We start from the raw sequence: 17,019 nt of genomic DNA on the forward strand, positions 1-17,019 counted from the left end.
TTTACTGCCCATGCAGGGTGGATCCTCGCCTTCCTCCTTGGTCTCCCTGTCACTGCTCCTTTCCACAGTGGCCTCTGGTAGACTCTGCAGGCTGTGACATTAACAAAGGCAGGGGTGCCGTTGGAGCAGGTCACAGGCCTTGCCTGGGAGTAAGCTGCCACAAGCCCAGTGCGGACCATTGCTGTGAGGACACACAAAGGGACAAGCTTCCCTTTGGCCAGCTTCTCTAATCACCTCTGCAGATCTTTGCATCTAGCAGACAGAAGCCTCAGGCTCTGGGGTAAATGGACACTCCTGTTCCTTCCTGGGGCCAGGGTCCCATCCCTCAGCCCCCACAGCCCCTCCCACATTAGCTTGGCACTGCCTGATGAGTATGGGCTGCGAGCAGCTCCCACCAGCTGAACCCTCTGATCCCCAGCTCACTGGAGAGTCTGGATTTGGGATTCTGGCAAGTAGGCCTATTGCCCATGGGGTGAGCATGAATAAAGATTTCTTTCTTCCTTTCCTTTTTAAAAGTCAAACATCAACTGAAACTCTTCCCAAGGCACCCTCTGCTCCCCCCACCACACACACACACACACACACACACACACCTCTTAACATTTCCTCACCTGAGAAAATTTACTCTGTGTAAAATTTGAACACCAAATCCATCTTATCATTTTGAAAGTGTGTTTATCCAGCTTTGTACTAGGGACAGACAGGCGGCTTCAAGGCCACATACTTTTCAAACCTTGGTTGCAACACGTTTGCCTCATTTTGAAACTGTCTTTATCCAGCCGAGGAAAAGGAAACTCTATTTGACAAAGTGACACTCTGGCCAGTTTATCTTGTAATATGGCTTTAGCTCACTGAGTCTATTGATTTTCTTAAATTAATGTTTACAGAATGCTACTGAATTTTGCTCAACAGAACATTGTTCTTTTGTAGCTTTGTTTTAAGATAAAGAGAGGGGGGGAGGACAAGGCGCAGGCCATTACGTCACGTGTTCTTTTGCTTAAACCAAGGAAACACAGGTTTTTCTCTGTGTGCCTTTTAAAAACATTTTCCTAAGAGTATTTATTTTTCAGATGTTTAAGTCGCTATCTGTGTAGTTAGGAAATGGGTTCACTCTTTGGGGCCCCACATTACATGAATATTAAATTAATTGAATCCTCCAAGGTGCCTGAAAGTTGAATGTCCCCTGCAGCATCAAAGGGAGTTAGTCTGCTGTCACTCTGGTGGCTGTCCTCCTCCTGAACACGGTAGAGTATCCTAAGCAAATTTGCATGCTATTTGGCCTTTTGGAGAGGCCTTACCTTTAGACAACGGTGCTCAGGTCTAAGCGTACTTTCTATGAAGATGGCTCAAAACTGGCCCTTTCTGGGCAGAGTGCATTTCCACTCAGCCACAGGCACCACAAGAGGTGAGACTTTGAGTCCCACAAAGCATCTTTCTCCATTTATTGACCCAGCCAATCATATCATCCAAGCAGACCTCCTTTGCATGTGTCCCTTAACCATGGTGAAACACCTTGACAGGAACCAGGCCTCCTTTAAAGTGTCTGTCCACCATCTTACACGCACATGTGTCCCTTAACCATGGTGAAACACCTTGACAGGAACCAGGCCTCCTTTAAAGTGTCTGTCCACCATCTTACACGCACATGTGTCCCTTAACCATGGTGAAACACCTTGACAGGAACCAGGCCTCCTTTAAAGTGTCTGTCCACCATCTTACACGCACGTGTCCCTTAACCATGGTGAAACACCTTGACAGGAACCAGGCCTCCTTTAAAGTGTCTGTCCACCATCTTACACGCACATGTGTCCCTTAACCATGGTGAAACACCTTGACAGGAACCAGGCCTCCTTTAAAGTGTCTGTCCACCATCTTACACGCACATGTGTCCCTTAACCATGGTGAAACACCTTGACAGGAACCAGGCCTCCTTTAAAGTGTCTGTCCACCATCTTACACGCACATGTGTCCCTTAACCATGGTGAAACACCTTGACAGGAACCAGGCCTCCTTTAAAGTGTCTGTCCACCATCTTACACGCACATGGTCCCTTCTGCCTTGCACACACACATGCTCCCTGAACAGAGAGGCTATTGGGAGAGAGAATCCCACAAGGCACCATTAGCATCCTGTACCTTCCCCTCTTTCTGGAAGGCCCTGGAGTCTGGGCTGTCCACACGAGCGCACGCATGACTGGCATCTTGTGACCGTATTTCATAGTCCCATGGTTTACCTACTCTGCAGCTGGCAGGGCTTAGACTGAGCGAGGAGCTGCAATCTATTCTGTATCCGTTCTGCTCTTCTACCTGATAATCTCTACGAAGAGTAAACTGAAAGATCTGAGAGTGCCTGTCTAGGTCCCCTCCGTCTATGCAGTCCATCCACCCCTCCGTCTATGCAGTCCATCCATCCACTCCTCCGTCTATGCAGTCCATCCATCCACCCCTCCGTCTATGCAGTCCATCCGTCCACTCTGTCTATGCAGTCCATCCACCCCTCCGTCTATGCAGTCCATCCACCCCTCAGTCTATGCAGTCCATCCATCCACTCCGTCTATGCAGTCCATCTATCCACCCCTCCGTCTATGCAGTCCATCCATCTACTCCGTCTATGCAGCATGAGCCCCCAGCTTGTGTCACTGCTGTCAGGAGACAGGCTTCTCCTTGGTCAATATTTACTTAACAAACAGCAGGGATGGGAGGGTTTGTTTAGAGGAATCATGTGCCCACCAGGGTGAATGGCTTGGAAAGAACGCCAGTGTTTGTGCCTTTCCTGGGATCTCTGTGTGCCAGGCATACACATACGTGGGGTAGGTAGATGGCCCTTTATCTGCTGAACTCTTCCGAAGGCATTCAGAAGCCGTCTGGCAAATCCTTGCTGTCTGTGCTTAGGACGGTTTCAGACTTGCAGAGGGTTTGTGATGTATATTTAGTTTTGGGGAACATTCTAGAGTCTGGTTTTCTCTCCACACCTCTATGCAGTTTACGCAGCTTGGAAAAGGGCCCTGGGATTAATTAAGAGTATATACATCTTGTCCTAACCCTTCCAGATAAAGTAGAAAGGAAGAGACTGCACATAGATACAATAAAAGTAGCTTAACAAGGACATATATATACATATATATATATATGAGAGAGATGCATATATTATATGTATGCATGGGATAAATCTATGGAAACATATACTTGCATGTGTATATATTAAGCCCCTGTCCCCAGGAGGCTCTGCAGATTTTCAGAGCTGCTTAGCCAGACTGAGCCTCAGATGTGTTTAGCTCTCCTCGTAAATTCGAATTCAGCAGTGCTGAAGTTGAGACCACTTTCCTTTCAACTTCACTGATACAATTGTTTCCCAGCTCCAGTCCCTGCCTTCAATGCAGGGTGACTTGGAGGCATCTGGGGCTAGTTTGAGACTTTTTTTGTTTCAGTGAATGGGGAGGGGCTGGGGATGCTGGGGGTGGGGGAGTTATTTATTTATTTGATTTGGTGAGTCCCAGAGTTGTAAAAAGCTGCCTGAAATATTCATGCGGAGCGGTCTGAGAAGCCGGTTTCTGTTTTATTTACTGCACAGTAGAGCAGCCACAGAGGATTAGTTCTACAATACCCGTAACAAAAGCCCAACAGCTGATGCATGTGATGTTAGGAGGTGACAAAACAGTTAAAGTATGCTGCTGGCTACGGCAAGCCGTCAGCAGATGCAGACAAAAGGGCTGTGACAAGAATAACTCTCTCTCCAAGGCGAGCAGTGAAGAGTATCCAAAATGCCAGCACCCCTTTCTCCTTGACATTGTCTTCTTGCAGTCAGCGTTTTATTGCCCTTTTATAGTATTAAAAAAAAAAGTAGAGAAGGGAGAAAAAAAGAAAACCCACACACAAACTAATTCACCAAAACAAACGGCAGGGCGCCCTTTCCACACCCCTCCTTTCCACACCCCTCCTTTCCGCACCCCTCCGCAGCTCCTGTTCATCCCTTACTTGTCTTCCGTTTCTATGTTGAAGTATGAGGGGGAAACTAGCTTAGAAGATAGTGTCAAAAGGGTCTTTCTTACTAACATCAGAATCTATTGATGGACTGAATTCACCGGCCGCTGGGCTGTGGTTCTTGGGAGGGCTAGGGAGAGAGACAACGCCTGGCTTGTTTTCTAGCCGTTGCAGTAAAGACGATCCCACCGGTGAGCGGAGGCCAGTGGGCCAGTTTTTGAAGGGGATCAAGGGTGGAGAAGTGTCCACGGGGACCCCAGCAAAGGGCAGGGTTACGGTTTCCCCGCAAGAGGCCCGTGAATGAGCCGGTGGATGCTTCAGAGGTGTGAAAATTCAGCTTCTCTGTCTCCAGAAAATAGGGGAGGCTGTCTTCTTTTCAACCTTTGTCATTCCCCTTCTATTCTCTGTGACATTCATTCAGCTGCCAAGAGCGTTTGGCAAGGTTTGGGCCATCGAGCACACTTCCAGTGACCGCTAACCTTGGTATGTCCTGACACTTATGATGAGTGTCTGCAGGACACAGAAGGCAGGCAGCCTGCTATGTCAGGCTTTCATTATGGACTGCAGAGACCAGGGACAGCTCGTTTAATAAAACAAATCATCCTTGAAGGTAAAGCAACTGGGAAGAGGAGGAGGAAGACAGGACGGGGACGTCTTTGCCACTCAATCTGATATGAGAGGAGAGAGAGAGAGAGAGAGAGAGAGAGAGAGAGAGAGAGAGAGAGAGAGAGAGAGAGAGAGAGAGAGAGAGAGAGAGAGGCAGCAGCAGCAAAACATCTACCACCCACCCCACTGCATGTGTGTGCTGCCCAGCTGTGGACCCAGCAGACACGAATCACTCCTTCTCCCATCCTCCCGAAGTCACTGGCTCAGTCTGATCAATAAGCAAGAGTAAATCACTGGGGTGGAATTGATGGAACCTTGCTGGCCAACTCCCTTCAGAGTGACCAGTGTAGTCGAGTACCTCATCACCCGTGTATTCTGTAAATGTCAAGGCAAGACCATTTGGGGTGAGGCTCCTAGGCTGGGATGCCTTTTTATCAAAGCAAAGTTTCCACTCTCCCTCCTGAAGAACTCCGGGCCAAGCAGCTCCCACAATAGCCTCCTCGTTCTGCCAAAGACTTTGGAAGCCTTTTGTTTTTCCCCTGTGGCATGTCCAAAGGCCTGGCCTCTGCGCTCCCCCGCCCCCAGCAGCCTGCATTGTCTTACATTCCAGTGGCTTGATTGACTGTTGCACCTGATGCTGAGGAGAGAGACTCGAGGGTTCATTGTACAGATTGTTGGGTTCTATTAAAAGAAGCCTAGATAAGGGATTACTTGTCACTAAGGGCTTTTCTGCAGATGTCTATTAGCGATTGGAAAGTCATTAGATGAGAGGGGGGTGCGCACAAAATATGGACGATATCATGTTCCTAATCCCGAACCCCATTGTCCACCCCAAACATCAGGAATATGTTACCTTGATCTAGCAAATAAAAACAGAGAAAGCCTGTGATCAGAGAGCTGAGGCTCCCTGTTTTCGTGGGTGAGGTTTCTACCTGTGGGTGGAATCCCTCGGCAGTCTCTCAGAATAGCACTTGTTAACCCACGATACCTCTGGAACCACCAACAAAGGATGAACCGCTCCAGTACCAGAGGATCTCTCCAAGAAGCCTTTTGCCCGGCCCAGGGCTGTGTGCACACTGCCCAGAGCAGGCAATGCCTTAGCCAGCTCCTTCATTTGCGGCAAGGAGAAGACACGGGTTTCCAGCAGCCAGCCGGTAGCGCACTCTCTTAGCCCATTTCTAGTTACATTAAGGGCAAGGGCTCCTCGGAGAAGGCTTTCTGCAGTTATAGATACATAACTTGTCAGGGATTTGTTGTCTCGCGTGAGTCAACCTGCCTTTATAAAAACCTTAAAGCCTGGCTGTGGTACAGGTCTTGTCATCACCGCACCCAGGAAGGTGGAGGCAGGAGGATCGGAAGGTCAAGACTATCTTCTGGGACAGCTTGTTGAGTTTCAAGGCCAGTCAGAGAAGTACCTGAGACTCTGCCTCAAAAAATAAATAAATAAATAAATAGTGGGAAAGCATCCAGTGGTGTTAGCGCCCGGCACGTTTTAGTGGAAAGAAGTCGTGGTTCACAAAGTTCACAAGCATCTTTATCCCATCCCAGAGAATCACCTAGTTTTTTTTTTTATCTATAAAATGATGGTTTCTGAGACCCATGGTGCTCAAAATCCTTTCTTCATGAATTTGTTTTTGTTTGTTTGTTTTGCTTAGTGATGCTGAGATTCAAACCAAGGACCTTGCACAGGCCAGGCTAACAGCGTGCCATTGAGCTGTACTCAGACTTGGGCTCAGAGCATTGACGGAGAATAGCAAGGCACTACAGAGCATTATGGGATAAAGCAGAGGAGTGAGGTCTTCCTGTTAATGACAACAATTTTTGTGGAATAATTATAAAAAGGCCTGCCTGCCACTGAACTGTAGGTGAAGGGAGAGAGACCTGAGCTCCTCAGCGAAAGACACCTTACGAGGAAGACACTGAGAACCAGTCACAGGGAGTGAAAAGCCAGATACGTTACACAAGCTGTCACGGGGCAGCTGGTGGGATGACCTCAGGAAACGAACGTTTGAAACAGGACAGGACCCACTAATCCAGCGGTTCTCAGTCTATGGGTCGTGATACCAAAAAGGACATGGGAAAAGACAGATTTCGGCATTAAGATTGTTGACAGTAGTACGATTACAGTTATAAAGTGGCAATGAAAACAATCTTGTGGTTGGGGGGTCACTGTAGCCTGAGGAACTCTACCAAAGGGTCACTGCACTAGGAAGGTTAAGAGCCACTGGTCTAAGCTAGGGTCACTGAGAAAGTTGGGTACAGGTGACGCCGTCTCTGAAGTCCTCCGGAAGTCACCCTTCCTCCTCCAGGGCTGGTGCTCTTGTAGAGTTGTCTCCACAGTTCTGCTCCTGGTAGCTTCCACAAGGCCCTCCTCCTTGCCCCTGATTGTGTGACCATTGGTGGTGGGAGGAACCCTTGGAGTGGGTGGGACTTCTAGCTTACCCACGTTTCTCCAGAGCTCACACCTGTGTCTCTCAGCTTCCCTCTCCTGCAGCTCTGGGTTTGCTGTTTGAGAAACACGGTTTTCCATGGAGGCCCTGTTGCCAACAGCCAGTGAGAGTGCACACTGCTTTGCACCACTGACCTCTGGCCATGTAGCGTTTGGCTGCAGACCTATGTTCGCAGTGTGTCTTCCCTCAGCAATGCCCATTTGCTATGACTTGTCATTGGGTGGGAACACCGCGCTCCCTCCAGGAAATCCGCCACATGTGTGCAGGTGCTTCCGTGGGAATCTACGGGGGAGCTGTGTGGGCTCTCAGACTGTTGTTTGCCCGGCTGGGGAGAACGGGGGCCTCGGCCCTCGGCGTTCTTCCAGTCAGTTCTGACCCCTGTCCTAACAGGCCAGGGGAAACACCTTTGGGAAAGATTGCTCAATACCCTCCTCTTTATTTCTGAGACAGGGTCTCAGTGTAGCCCTGACTGGCCTGGAACTCACAGAGATGCAAGGGCTGGGTGGGATTAAAATGGGGCCCATTCTCCTTTCGTTTTCTAGACTCCATACCAGGGCCTTTTCTTTCTTCCTTTCTTTCTTTCTTTCTTTCTTTCTTTCTTTCTTTCTTTCTTTCTCTCTTTCTTTCTTTCTTTCTTTCTCCCTTTCTTTCTTTCCTTCTTTTCTTTTCTTTCTGGGAAGTTACTAGATTTCCCTAAAGAACAATTGGCTTGCTATTGGAAGCAATGAGCTACTTTGAACAATTTGAAATTTGAAATCCAGGGACATGCAGTGATTTTTTTTTTAGTTTTCTGGGTCATCTGTCATCCACATATGTGTGTATATACATACATGATCCATGTACATGCCCACTGCACTTGTTGAAAAAAGGCAAAGAAGATGCTGGACTTGTTCATAGGACAATAATCCCCCAATGTTTCAGTAACCGGTACTTCTGAACTGTGGTGAAGGTTTTTCATGTAGTATCTCTGAGGACACATGTGCCTACACATACACGACCATGCTTTTGTGTCCTCATACATCTGAACTTAATGAAAAAAATAAGATCTCACTAATGTATACTGGGAAAATTATGACTTTGTGTAGTTATTCTGTGACTCCATCATGCTGATGCAGGCAAGGGTAAGCCATGCTTTATTCAGTTACTTCTGAAGAACACTAAGTGTTCTTTGCACAGTCGAGAGGTCAGACTATTCAATCAGCAAGCAAGAGAACACAGACAGACAGCTCGTGTGCTTTAATTGCTATGGAACCAAAGGTTTGACAAATAGAAATTCCAAAAAGATTATTTGGGGAATGATGACCTTGGAATGACCTTGAGTGGCTCCTTTTGATCTCTCCTTGCCTTAGCTTTCTCCTTGTATACTTGAGACAACCTCTTACACAGAGTTTGGAAGACTGGAATGGCATTCAGTATGTAATGCAACATGGTGTGCCTGACACAGTTAACACTAAGTACTAGTTATTACAACGGTGACTGGACACAAACCACCATCTAAGGAACAATTTTAATGTCCAAGCAAAATGTAGTAATTTGGGGTTCAGCTTTAAATTTCATCTCTCAGGACTTCATGTTGTGATCTTATCCACCTTGCAGTACTGATTTTAGGGTTTCTTCATTGAAGATAGGGGTTTAGCTTACACAGATGCCCAACATTTATGGTTTGATAATGAGACACATTTCCTTTTCATAATGGAAGCCAAAAGGAGAGAGGAATCAAGTTCTGAAACAGGAGTTGGTGAGTCTCTTCTAGGACGATCTACTTACCCACATGAGGATGTGGGTCTCCTCTCTCTATGGTGGTGTTCACAGAGAAACCCCGGCGCTGGCGGGCCTGTGTGCACCCTCGGCTCCCCCGAGATCCATGAAGCAGCCGCCGTCTATCACAATGCTGCTATATATAACAACTCCGCAGAAGAGAATAGAGGCTGGCCATTTTTAGAAGATGCAGGTGCCGTCCACAGCCCCTCTCTCTGAGGGCACGGAGTTAGCTCGGTTTCCTTTGAAGAACTGCAAGCGTGAAACCGAAAACTTTACTAACACCCTTGTCTCCTTGGATCAGCAGGTCCCAGAGAGGTTCCTGGAAGTTGCACAGATCACACTACGGGAGTTTTTCAATGCCATCATTGCGGGCAAAGATGTAGACCCTTCCTGGAAGAAGGCCATCTACAAGGTCATCTGCAAGCTGGATAGTGAGGTCCCTGAGATTTTCAAATCCCCGAACTGCCTGCAAGAACTCCTTCACGAGTAGAGATTGCAACTCTTCTGAATGTATGAATACAAGTCCCCCCTGGCTGTCCACCTTCTGTGTGTCTACATTCTTATTTCGTATATACATGTGTGGGGGAGGCCTGGGTGTGTCGTGTGCCAGCTGGTGGTTCCCGCTCATCCCCTCTGTGTCCCGTTTGTTTTCCCCACTACAGGGGGGATGGGTATTTTCCTTCTTTGCCTTTAGTTACTTTTGCCCAAGGCCCTTAATATTTGGAGACTTGAGGTAGGGTTGATTTTTCAGGAGAAGGGAATGTCAGCCTGTTTAAAGTCTACAAGAGCCAAGGACTCTCTGCTCACCTGGAAGCCTATTGTTAATGGTGGCCAGCAGAGTGAACCCCAGACTATGACACAGCACATACCCACACCTGTGCTGGCTGTATCTCTTGCTTCTAGGGTTAAGATGTTCTGGAAGAACCCAAGGAAAGCACTTCCCACACTGGAACACCTTGTTTGAGTTGAGCCCATAAGTAACTGCTTCTTACACATTTAAACCAACGGCGGCAATAGCCCCAGGCAGCTCCCATCTCAAAAGTGCCCTGAAAGGACAGATTTTAGAACCATCATCCTCACCAAGCCTTTTCTAAGAGAAATGGCATATATCCCAGACTAAATTTTGTATAAGACCCATTCTCTCGAGATGAGACTGGAACTCTGTGCAGGTCGACCAGCTGTCCCTGTAAACTTTATCACTGGTGCTTGGTGAGGTGTGCACTCAGAGGGATCGACTTAGAGGAAACCCTGTGCTTTGTCTTCATTTCCTATTTATTTTGCTTCAGATATTAAAAGGCATGTACCTTTCAAATGTATCCTTTGCTCGACTTTATATGCTTAGCCTTTTTTTTATCCTCCTAGAACACTAATTTCTGGATACCTTTCTGCAGTAAGGAATTAAGAAATCCCTCTGACCATGAAATCCTTGCCTACTCTTGGGGCATGTTGATAGCTGCTAGTGGGCCTGACCTTCAGGTCCTGTGAGGACACCACCCAGGAATGGCTCATTTGAATATGGGTACGCAAGGGTAGCAGCCTCTCTCTTCACCTTGGGTATAACATCTCAAAGTGACTGATGGCTGATGATGTCTCTCCTGCTTCAGAAGCTAATAGTGATCAAAGTGTGATCAGAAGATTAGTTTGGGATTACCCAAGATGACACACAGTTTCACATACTGAGAAAGCTAGCTGCTATTTTACCCATTCTCAAATTGTCCTCGTCCCTCCCCCCACCCCGTTTTTTGATGATGTGCTGTGTTCTATTCTTGCATTTAAAATGCTGAATATCGTTCACTTGTTTTCTTGGCTGGGTTTTTTTTTTTGTATGTATGTGTGTATAGATGCAGTGAGCGGCACTGTCCACTCTAACAGTGTGGCCCAGGCCCTTCTTCCCCTTAGATAATTTGATATACACACTCTGAAAACAATAGAGTAACAGATCTGGTATTTAAAGCATAAGGAACAGAAATGCCATTTTTTCATGAATTTTCTTTTAAAATGGAAAAACATCATTTGACTTTGGAGGATGCAGGTCAGCCCTTGTGCCTGTCTAGCTGGCTGGATCGCTGTAATTCAACATCATTTATAAATTCTGCTGATGGACAGGAATGTATGAACACAGTTATTGTCAGCACAAAGCCTTAAAACCTGCTGACTTTAAGCTAAACAGTGCAGCCCTGCAAGGCCCAGCATCTTCCGGGAGGCCAGAAGGCCCTGGTGATGAGGACAGAGCCTGCAAAGCGTGGTCAACACTGATGGTTCACTACGATGGCATCTCTGAGGGCTCATGCACCCGGACGTGCACATGTAATTATTAAAGGTATATTTATTATTTTTCTGGGTGTCCTTAAAACAAAAAGCCCAGGTAACCATACCAGTGAAATAAACGCTGAAAATCAAGAGCCCAGTCAGTGGGAAGCATGGAAGCCTTTGACATGCTCTGTCTGGGGAGTTCCTGCAAGGGTCCAGCAGGGTCCTTGGCTGTTCTGAGTCACCTGCCAATCAGATTCCCATCATGTTACCCTTTCCAAGGTCAAAGGCAAAGCTGCAGTGTAGTCCTGGGTAGACAGATTGCTAGGTATCTTTACAATCTGGGGCAAATGAATATTGATTCTAGACTTACTTGGATTTTCAAACTCTTGTTTTCCTCTGTCTTTCTAATTGAAATAGACAAATTCAGGGAAAAAATGTGTTTTCTACTGAAAGTCAGTGCCCTTATGTACCTAGAATCTACACTCAGTGTTCAGTAGGGCTGGAGATTATTTCACAGTCAGCCTGGGACAGACTCAGCTCTGTGCTGGAAGGGGGTCTTCACGGCTTTGTGTTGTGGTGGTTGCTCCCAATACAGCCATGGGACCATGTGTCTCCCCATACAGTGGTAAAAAAAATGCCTGTCTCCTATCAAGCCATTAGTTTTTAAATAAAACAACAACAACAAAACTATCTACCACCTTTCAAATATGGGTTCAGCTCTCACCAAGTGAAAACTGTTCTGCGCAAAGGAGAAAGATAACTTCTCACAGTGGGAGCTGGGGACCAACTCTAAAGTCTGTTGCAATTCCATATCGCCATTTCTTTTATGCTAACCCTATAATTTTTTTTTTTTGCGCGTACACTCAAGGTGATAGTCTGTGCCTAGATCTAAAATGCACCAGCGCTGGGATTTTTAAAAATCCTTCAAAATACCAGTTCTTTCCCCACAAGTACGGCTGTTCTTGTGCCTTCTGTGACTCTGTTTCATCTCTTTCTACTTTATTTCCAGTGACTACAGCTGCAATAAACACTAGATTTTTTTTTCTGGCTGTTTGACGTAATGTTGATAGCTATGCATATCTTGTGTCTTTTTAAAACAAAGCGGGAGAATAACGTTTTTGAAGAAGAGAAATTTTTAGAACAGTTTGATACACCGCAAATTATTTTTTTCCCTCAATTGTTCGAGCAGCATTCGCGTTTTGGAGATCCTTGTAGAAGCCAGTTTTTTTTTTGTTTTGTTTTTTGTTTTTGTTTTGTTTTGTTTTGTATCTGTGGTGTAACTCTCGTGTTTTCTTAGCCTAATGAGAAGCACTATAGAAGCAATATTTCATACCATGTGCAATGTGTGTGCAGATGTGTGCGTGAACACACAGGCACACACATGTAAAAAATATACATATGTATGCGTGTGAAGTAGAAAGCTTACCTTTTCTTATCTAGATTTAAGAACTTATTTTAGGCGTATGTCACGTTTGTGAGAAGAATCTTCTATTTGCAACAACACGCCATTTCCTTCTCACCGTCTCTCTGGCTGTTCAATGGAGGTGTTTTGCATTAAATGGTAAAAAACTATGTGGAAGACGTTAGGATATAGTAATTATTTCTGTACCCGTTTACACCCCCATTTTCCTGAAGTTTGCTTTGTGCCTCTGAGTATTACTTAATTGAAGTGTTTTTATGTTTGAAGAATCCTTGTTACTGTGCTAGGAATATGGGTGAATATCATTTTTAAAACAATTTAAAATCATCAAAACAGAAACACTAAAGCAAAGGGGGAACTTTTATAAAGAAATGTAAATATTTGAACTCATGGCCGTTGTTATGTAAGACATGAGATTTTTAATAAATATCTACAGTATCACAGCATCTGTTGAATTTATTAGGGACACTACAGTGACTGTACAGGCAGTTGAAAGCATTCTCAAAAAATACTGTTCTCTACTTGCAAAAGGTAACAGCCCCTATCAGATGGCAAGGGCAAGGGTAACGGTGTCTCTGTAAATTGCCGACGTTTCTTTTCTGTGTCATGAAGGCATTTAGTAAGTGATCACCTACGGCCCCACACGTGCAGGTTAATACCGACTACTTAGCTTAAAGAGTTTTGGGGGAGTTAAACGTAGAATGCTCCTCCAGAGCGACCATAAGTTAATCAAAGGGTGGTTTACAGAATTCCCCGGAGCGGCGGTGTGTGTGAGGACGCGAACAGTCTCTGCTGTGTATATTATACTCATTGGGGTGAGCAGCGCAACCGTTCCCTCCTGGTGTAAACGCTTGTGTCTGCAGGCTGCAGCGTCGCTTTCAGAGGCTCCCCTCGGAAAATGTAGCGGTTGGTGGGTCGATCGCGCATGCGTGTCACGTGCTAGGAAGCACAGCTTCGCCTGTGTAGATCCCCTGGTTTTAAACCATCTGAAAGAACTAAAACTGAAAGGCTCATCTTTAGAGCTGGGATCCAAACCGGTGTTTAATCTTTGCATCCTTTTGAATGACCCTTCTAAGACTGTGTGGAAGCAGGTGGACTTTGAGTCTTCTCAATTGAGCTCTCTCTCAAATCAGACAGCCCCTAAAGTGCACAGACGTGGACAGGCAGGCAAATGGCCAGCCTGCCTTTGTGAAAATGGATTCACTAGATATTTTTGTAATAACAAACTCCTCTGCAGATGGGGAATAAAGCATTTTAAAGTTATATATGCCACTTCAAATTTAGACTTAGGAAAAATGATGTATTTGGAGCTGGTCTCAGTTCCCTAGAAGAGTCAAAGGTCACAGCTTCCCCCAAACATTGTCCCAGCCATTTCTCATATGTATATAGTATAAACCGTGACAAACACTGCCTTTATATGATTTAGCAATATGTTGTAAATAGCATTATGGAGCTCTTTTTTGTAATAAAGACCCTTTGATTTGAATATAGTACAATAACTGAACTGATAAAGTCAATTTTTGATTTTTTTTAGCTAGAGGCAATTTCAATTGTGCATTTTGTTATTGTCTATTGTTCTGAAGACTGCATAATTTATTGGTTTAATTTATCCTAATTTATTTGATGAAGGTGTACAATTTTGTATTACCAAGGATGTACTGTAATATTAATTGATAGGATAAAAACAGTGAGACTCCCTGTCCATATTCAAAAGAAAACATAAAAGGTGCCATAGACGATTGATTTTAAAGTAAAATGTAAAACGATTTAGTTTGGCAGCTACTAAATTTTAAAACAAGGAAAACCTGAAGGACAACGTTGTCATGGGGAGGGCGGGGAGGGTTTCCGCTGTGTGTTTTAAGCTTTTCTATATTCTCCGAACTCTGACCGTCTGCTTTGTACCACGAAAGGGTGCAGTAGTCAACTGCCTTGTGTGCCTTCCATCCTCTCCTAAACTGAATGTATGTGCAGTATATATGCAAGCTTGTGCAAAATAAAATATACATTACAAGCTCATGTCATTTGGGTTTTTTTTTTCTTCCTTCCTGAAAATGCATGACATTTTGGTTTTGGACCTACGAGGCTTCCTTCCAGCTGGTCTGACTAATATCCGGTAATAGCTTTCCTCCCGTTGCTACCGTTGCTCATGTAACCCAGCATTCCCCCAGACAAGGCCTGGGCATCTCCATTCCATGTCAGGAGGTTTGCAATAACAGCTTGCTTTCTTTGTAGAGCCTCTCACTCAGATTTAACTTTGGTACCCCACAACTTGAGGGAAGAGAAGAAGGTAGTTAAAATGCTTGCTGTATGAGTGTCAGGACCTGAGCTTGGATGCCCAGAACTCACACAAAGCCACATGTAGGAGCAGGAGTCTGCAATCCCAGCACTCTAAGAGCGAAATATCGACCCTGGGAAGCTTGTAAGCCAGCTATCCTCAAGATGAAGACCAGCTAGTCTTGGGGTACACGTAGCAACTAGTCTTGGGGTACACAGACCAGCTAGCCTGAGGATGAGGACCAGCTAGTCTTGGAGTACATGGAGGCAAATAAGACCCAATCTCAAACAAAATCAAAAGTAAGGACCTACACCCAAAGTTTTCCTCTGATCTACACCCAAGGTTGCCCTTTGACCTCTATGGGTGTGTGCATACTCACACATGTGAACACACACACACACACACACACACACACACGAAGATTTCTGAAAGCTGTAGTGCCTTTAAGTTGGCAATTGCCACTATGAAGCCTGAGAATCGCCAGGACAAAGACCAATTCCACAATTATTTGATTAAAGGGAGCTTTATTCGGTACTGGCCAGGAAGATGAACACTGGCCAGATCCACACCTGGGATTCCCGGAGAAATGGCCCCAATTTCAGGTCAGTCAGGTGCTTATAAAAGCAACCCCCACTCACGAGGTTATGGTACTTCCTGCCTTTTTACCTCATAAGACCCACAGACCCCCAGCATTCCGGGAAGTTATGTGCCCTTGGGCAAGTGGGGATTACAGGTTAACTTCAGCCCTGACATTACTGTCAGTTAGAAAAAGAAAAGATGGTCTCCAGGTTCTCACAGCAACAAGTTATTCAAGCATGGGGCTCATGTGTTTATGTTGTTCCCACTGTTAGATTCAGGAGTAAGGAAGTCTTCAATGCCTTCCTAAAACATTCCTTCAGACATTATTGGCAGCATGTTTCCTACTGCTGCGTGTTAGGAAATAGCAGTTGTTTCCCTTGCTTTTTTTTTTAATGGTTTTATACACTTGTTTGGCTTGGACACGTTTTGGGGATGCTCTACCATGTCTCAAGCTCTGGGATGCTGGTCCCCAGTATGGCGGTAAGAAGAGGAGATGATGCTCTAAGAGATGCAATGTAAGGCAGCTAGCTCATGGGGTGGGGGCGGGGAACCTTCACCAGAGGGAGGGCTTAATGCAATTCTTCCAGAGCCCTGGTAAGTTCCCCCCAAGAACAGTTTGGCTACAAAGGGGCTCGCTTGGGCACTGACTCTGTCTTCCTGTCCCCATTGTGTTCCAGCCATTTACAAGAAAGGCTTTGCTGGGGTGAACCAGTGGATGGAACTACCCAGTTTGGTCCAGAAAGTGTGAATTAAATAAACCACTTTTTATCTTAATGAAATGTGTGGCCCTCTGGTATTTTGCTATAAGAACTAAAAGTGGCCTGCAGATTTTTTTTAAATCAAGAATAAGCAGAACTAGCCTGAGGCAGACTAGTGTCTTCCACCATGCTCCGCCATGTCTCTGTTCACTATTGCAGACCGTCTCCAACCCCCGCCTAGGCCTCTTTTGCTTTCTCTTCCATGAGGAGAACTTCATACATTGGTGCAATTATACAAGGTTCCCTGGAGTCAATGGGATATTGAAACTGTATCAAATAGAAATAGTGAAGCTATTGAAGAACTTTTGGTTATTTCTTGACAGCACAAACAAATTGCAGTTTTCCTAGCCAAAGTGTTCAAAGGGGCAAGTCTTTGTCTCATAGTGGGAACATATTTATTCCCAGAGTAGAGCAAATGGAATCCCCTCTTTTCCTACCCACTCTTCTTAGAAAGGAGAAAGCTCGCAGCCATATAGCAAGCTTCCATTCCCATGCACAGAGCTGTCCAGATAATCCACAGTTGACTACGCAAGTTAGAGCAGGCAGAGATGTTTTCTGGTAAGAGAGTTAATTAAGGCAATGCTACTGGGGCTAGAGATGACTCAGCAGGTGAAAGCACTCATTGCTCTTGCAGAGGACCTGCATTCAGTTCCAAGAACCCAGGTTGAATGGCTCACAACCACTTGTAATTCCAACTCCAATTCCTGACACGCCCCTCCCTTTCTGGTCACTGAAGGTACTGCAAGCACATGATGCACTATACACAGGCACCTACACATAATTAAAAACAATAAAAATAAATCTAAAAACCTGGTTTCAAAGTTTTCCTTTGGTGACTAAGTCATCTGCTGGTATTACTCTAGAATCATTCAAACCACTGTTCCCAAACCTGATATGAACCCTCCAGACCCAAACTTAACTGCACACATTTCTCGAG

The 17,019-nt window shown here is 45.4% G+C and overlaps 1 protein-coding gene across 3 annotated transcripts in view; it reads left to right on the forward strand.

Annotated features, from left to right (window-relative positions):
* Prox1 (prospero homeobox 1) overlaps positions 1-14,486 on the forward strand; it is a 53,813-nt gene extending 39,327 nt beyond the window's left edge. For 2 of the 3 annotated variants that reach the window (XM_013122632.3, XM_013122629.3), the window contains exon 5: positions 9,099-14,486. In XM_013122632.3, the coding sequence (XP_012978086.1) occupies positions 9,099-9,287 (189 nt within the window). In that variant the 3' untranslated portion in view covers positions 9,288-14,486. The remainder of the gene's footprint in view (positions 1-9,098) is intronic. The other variant, XM_005082886.3, reaches the window with a different exon arrangement.
* The last annotated feature ends 2,533 nt before the right edge of the window (positions 14,487-17,019 follow it).

The sequence above is a fragment of the Mesocricetus auratus genome, unplaced genomic scaffold, assembly GCF_017639785.1.
Source record: "Mesocricetus auratus isolate SY011 unplaced genomic scaffold, BCM_Maur_2.0 Super-Scaffold_100676, whole genome shotgun sequence".
Classification (NCBI taxonomy): domain Eukaryota; kingdom Metazoa; phylum Chordata; class Mammalia; order Rodentia; family Cricetidae; genus Mesocricetus; species Mesocricetus auratus.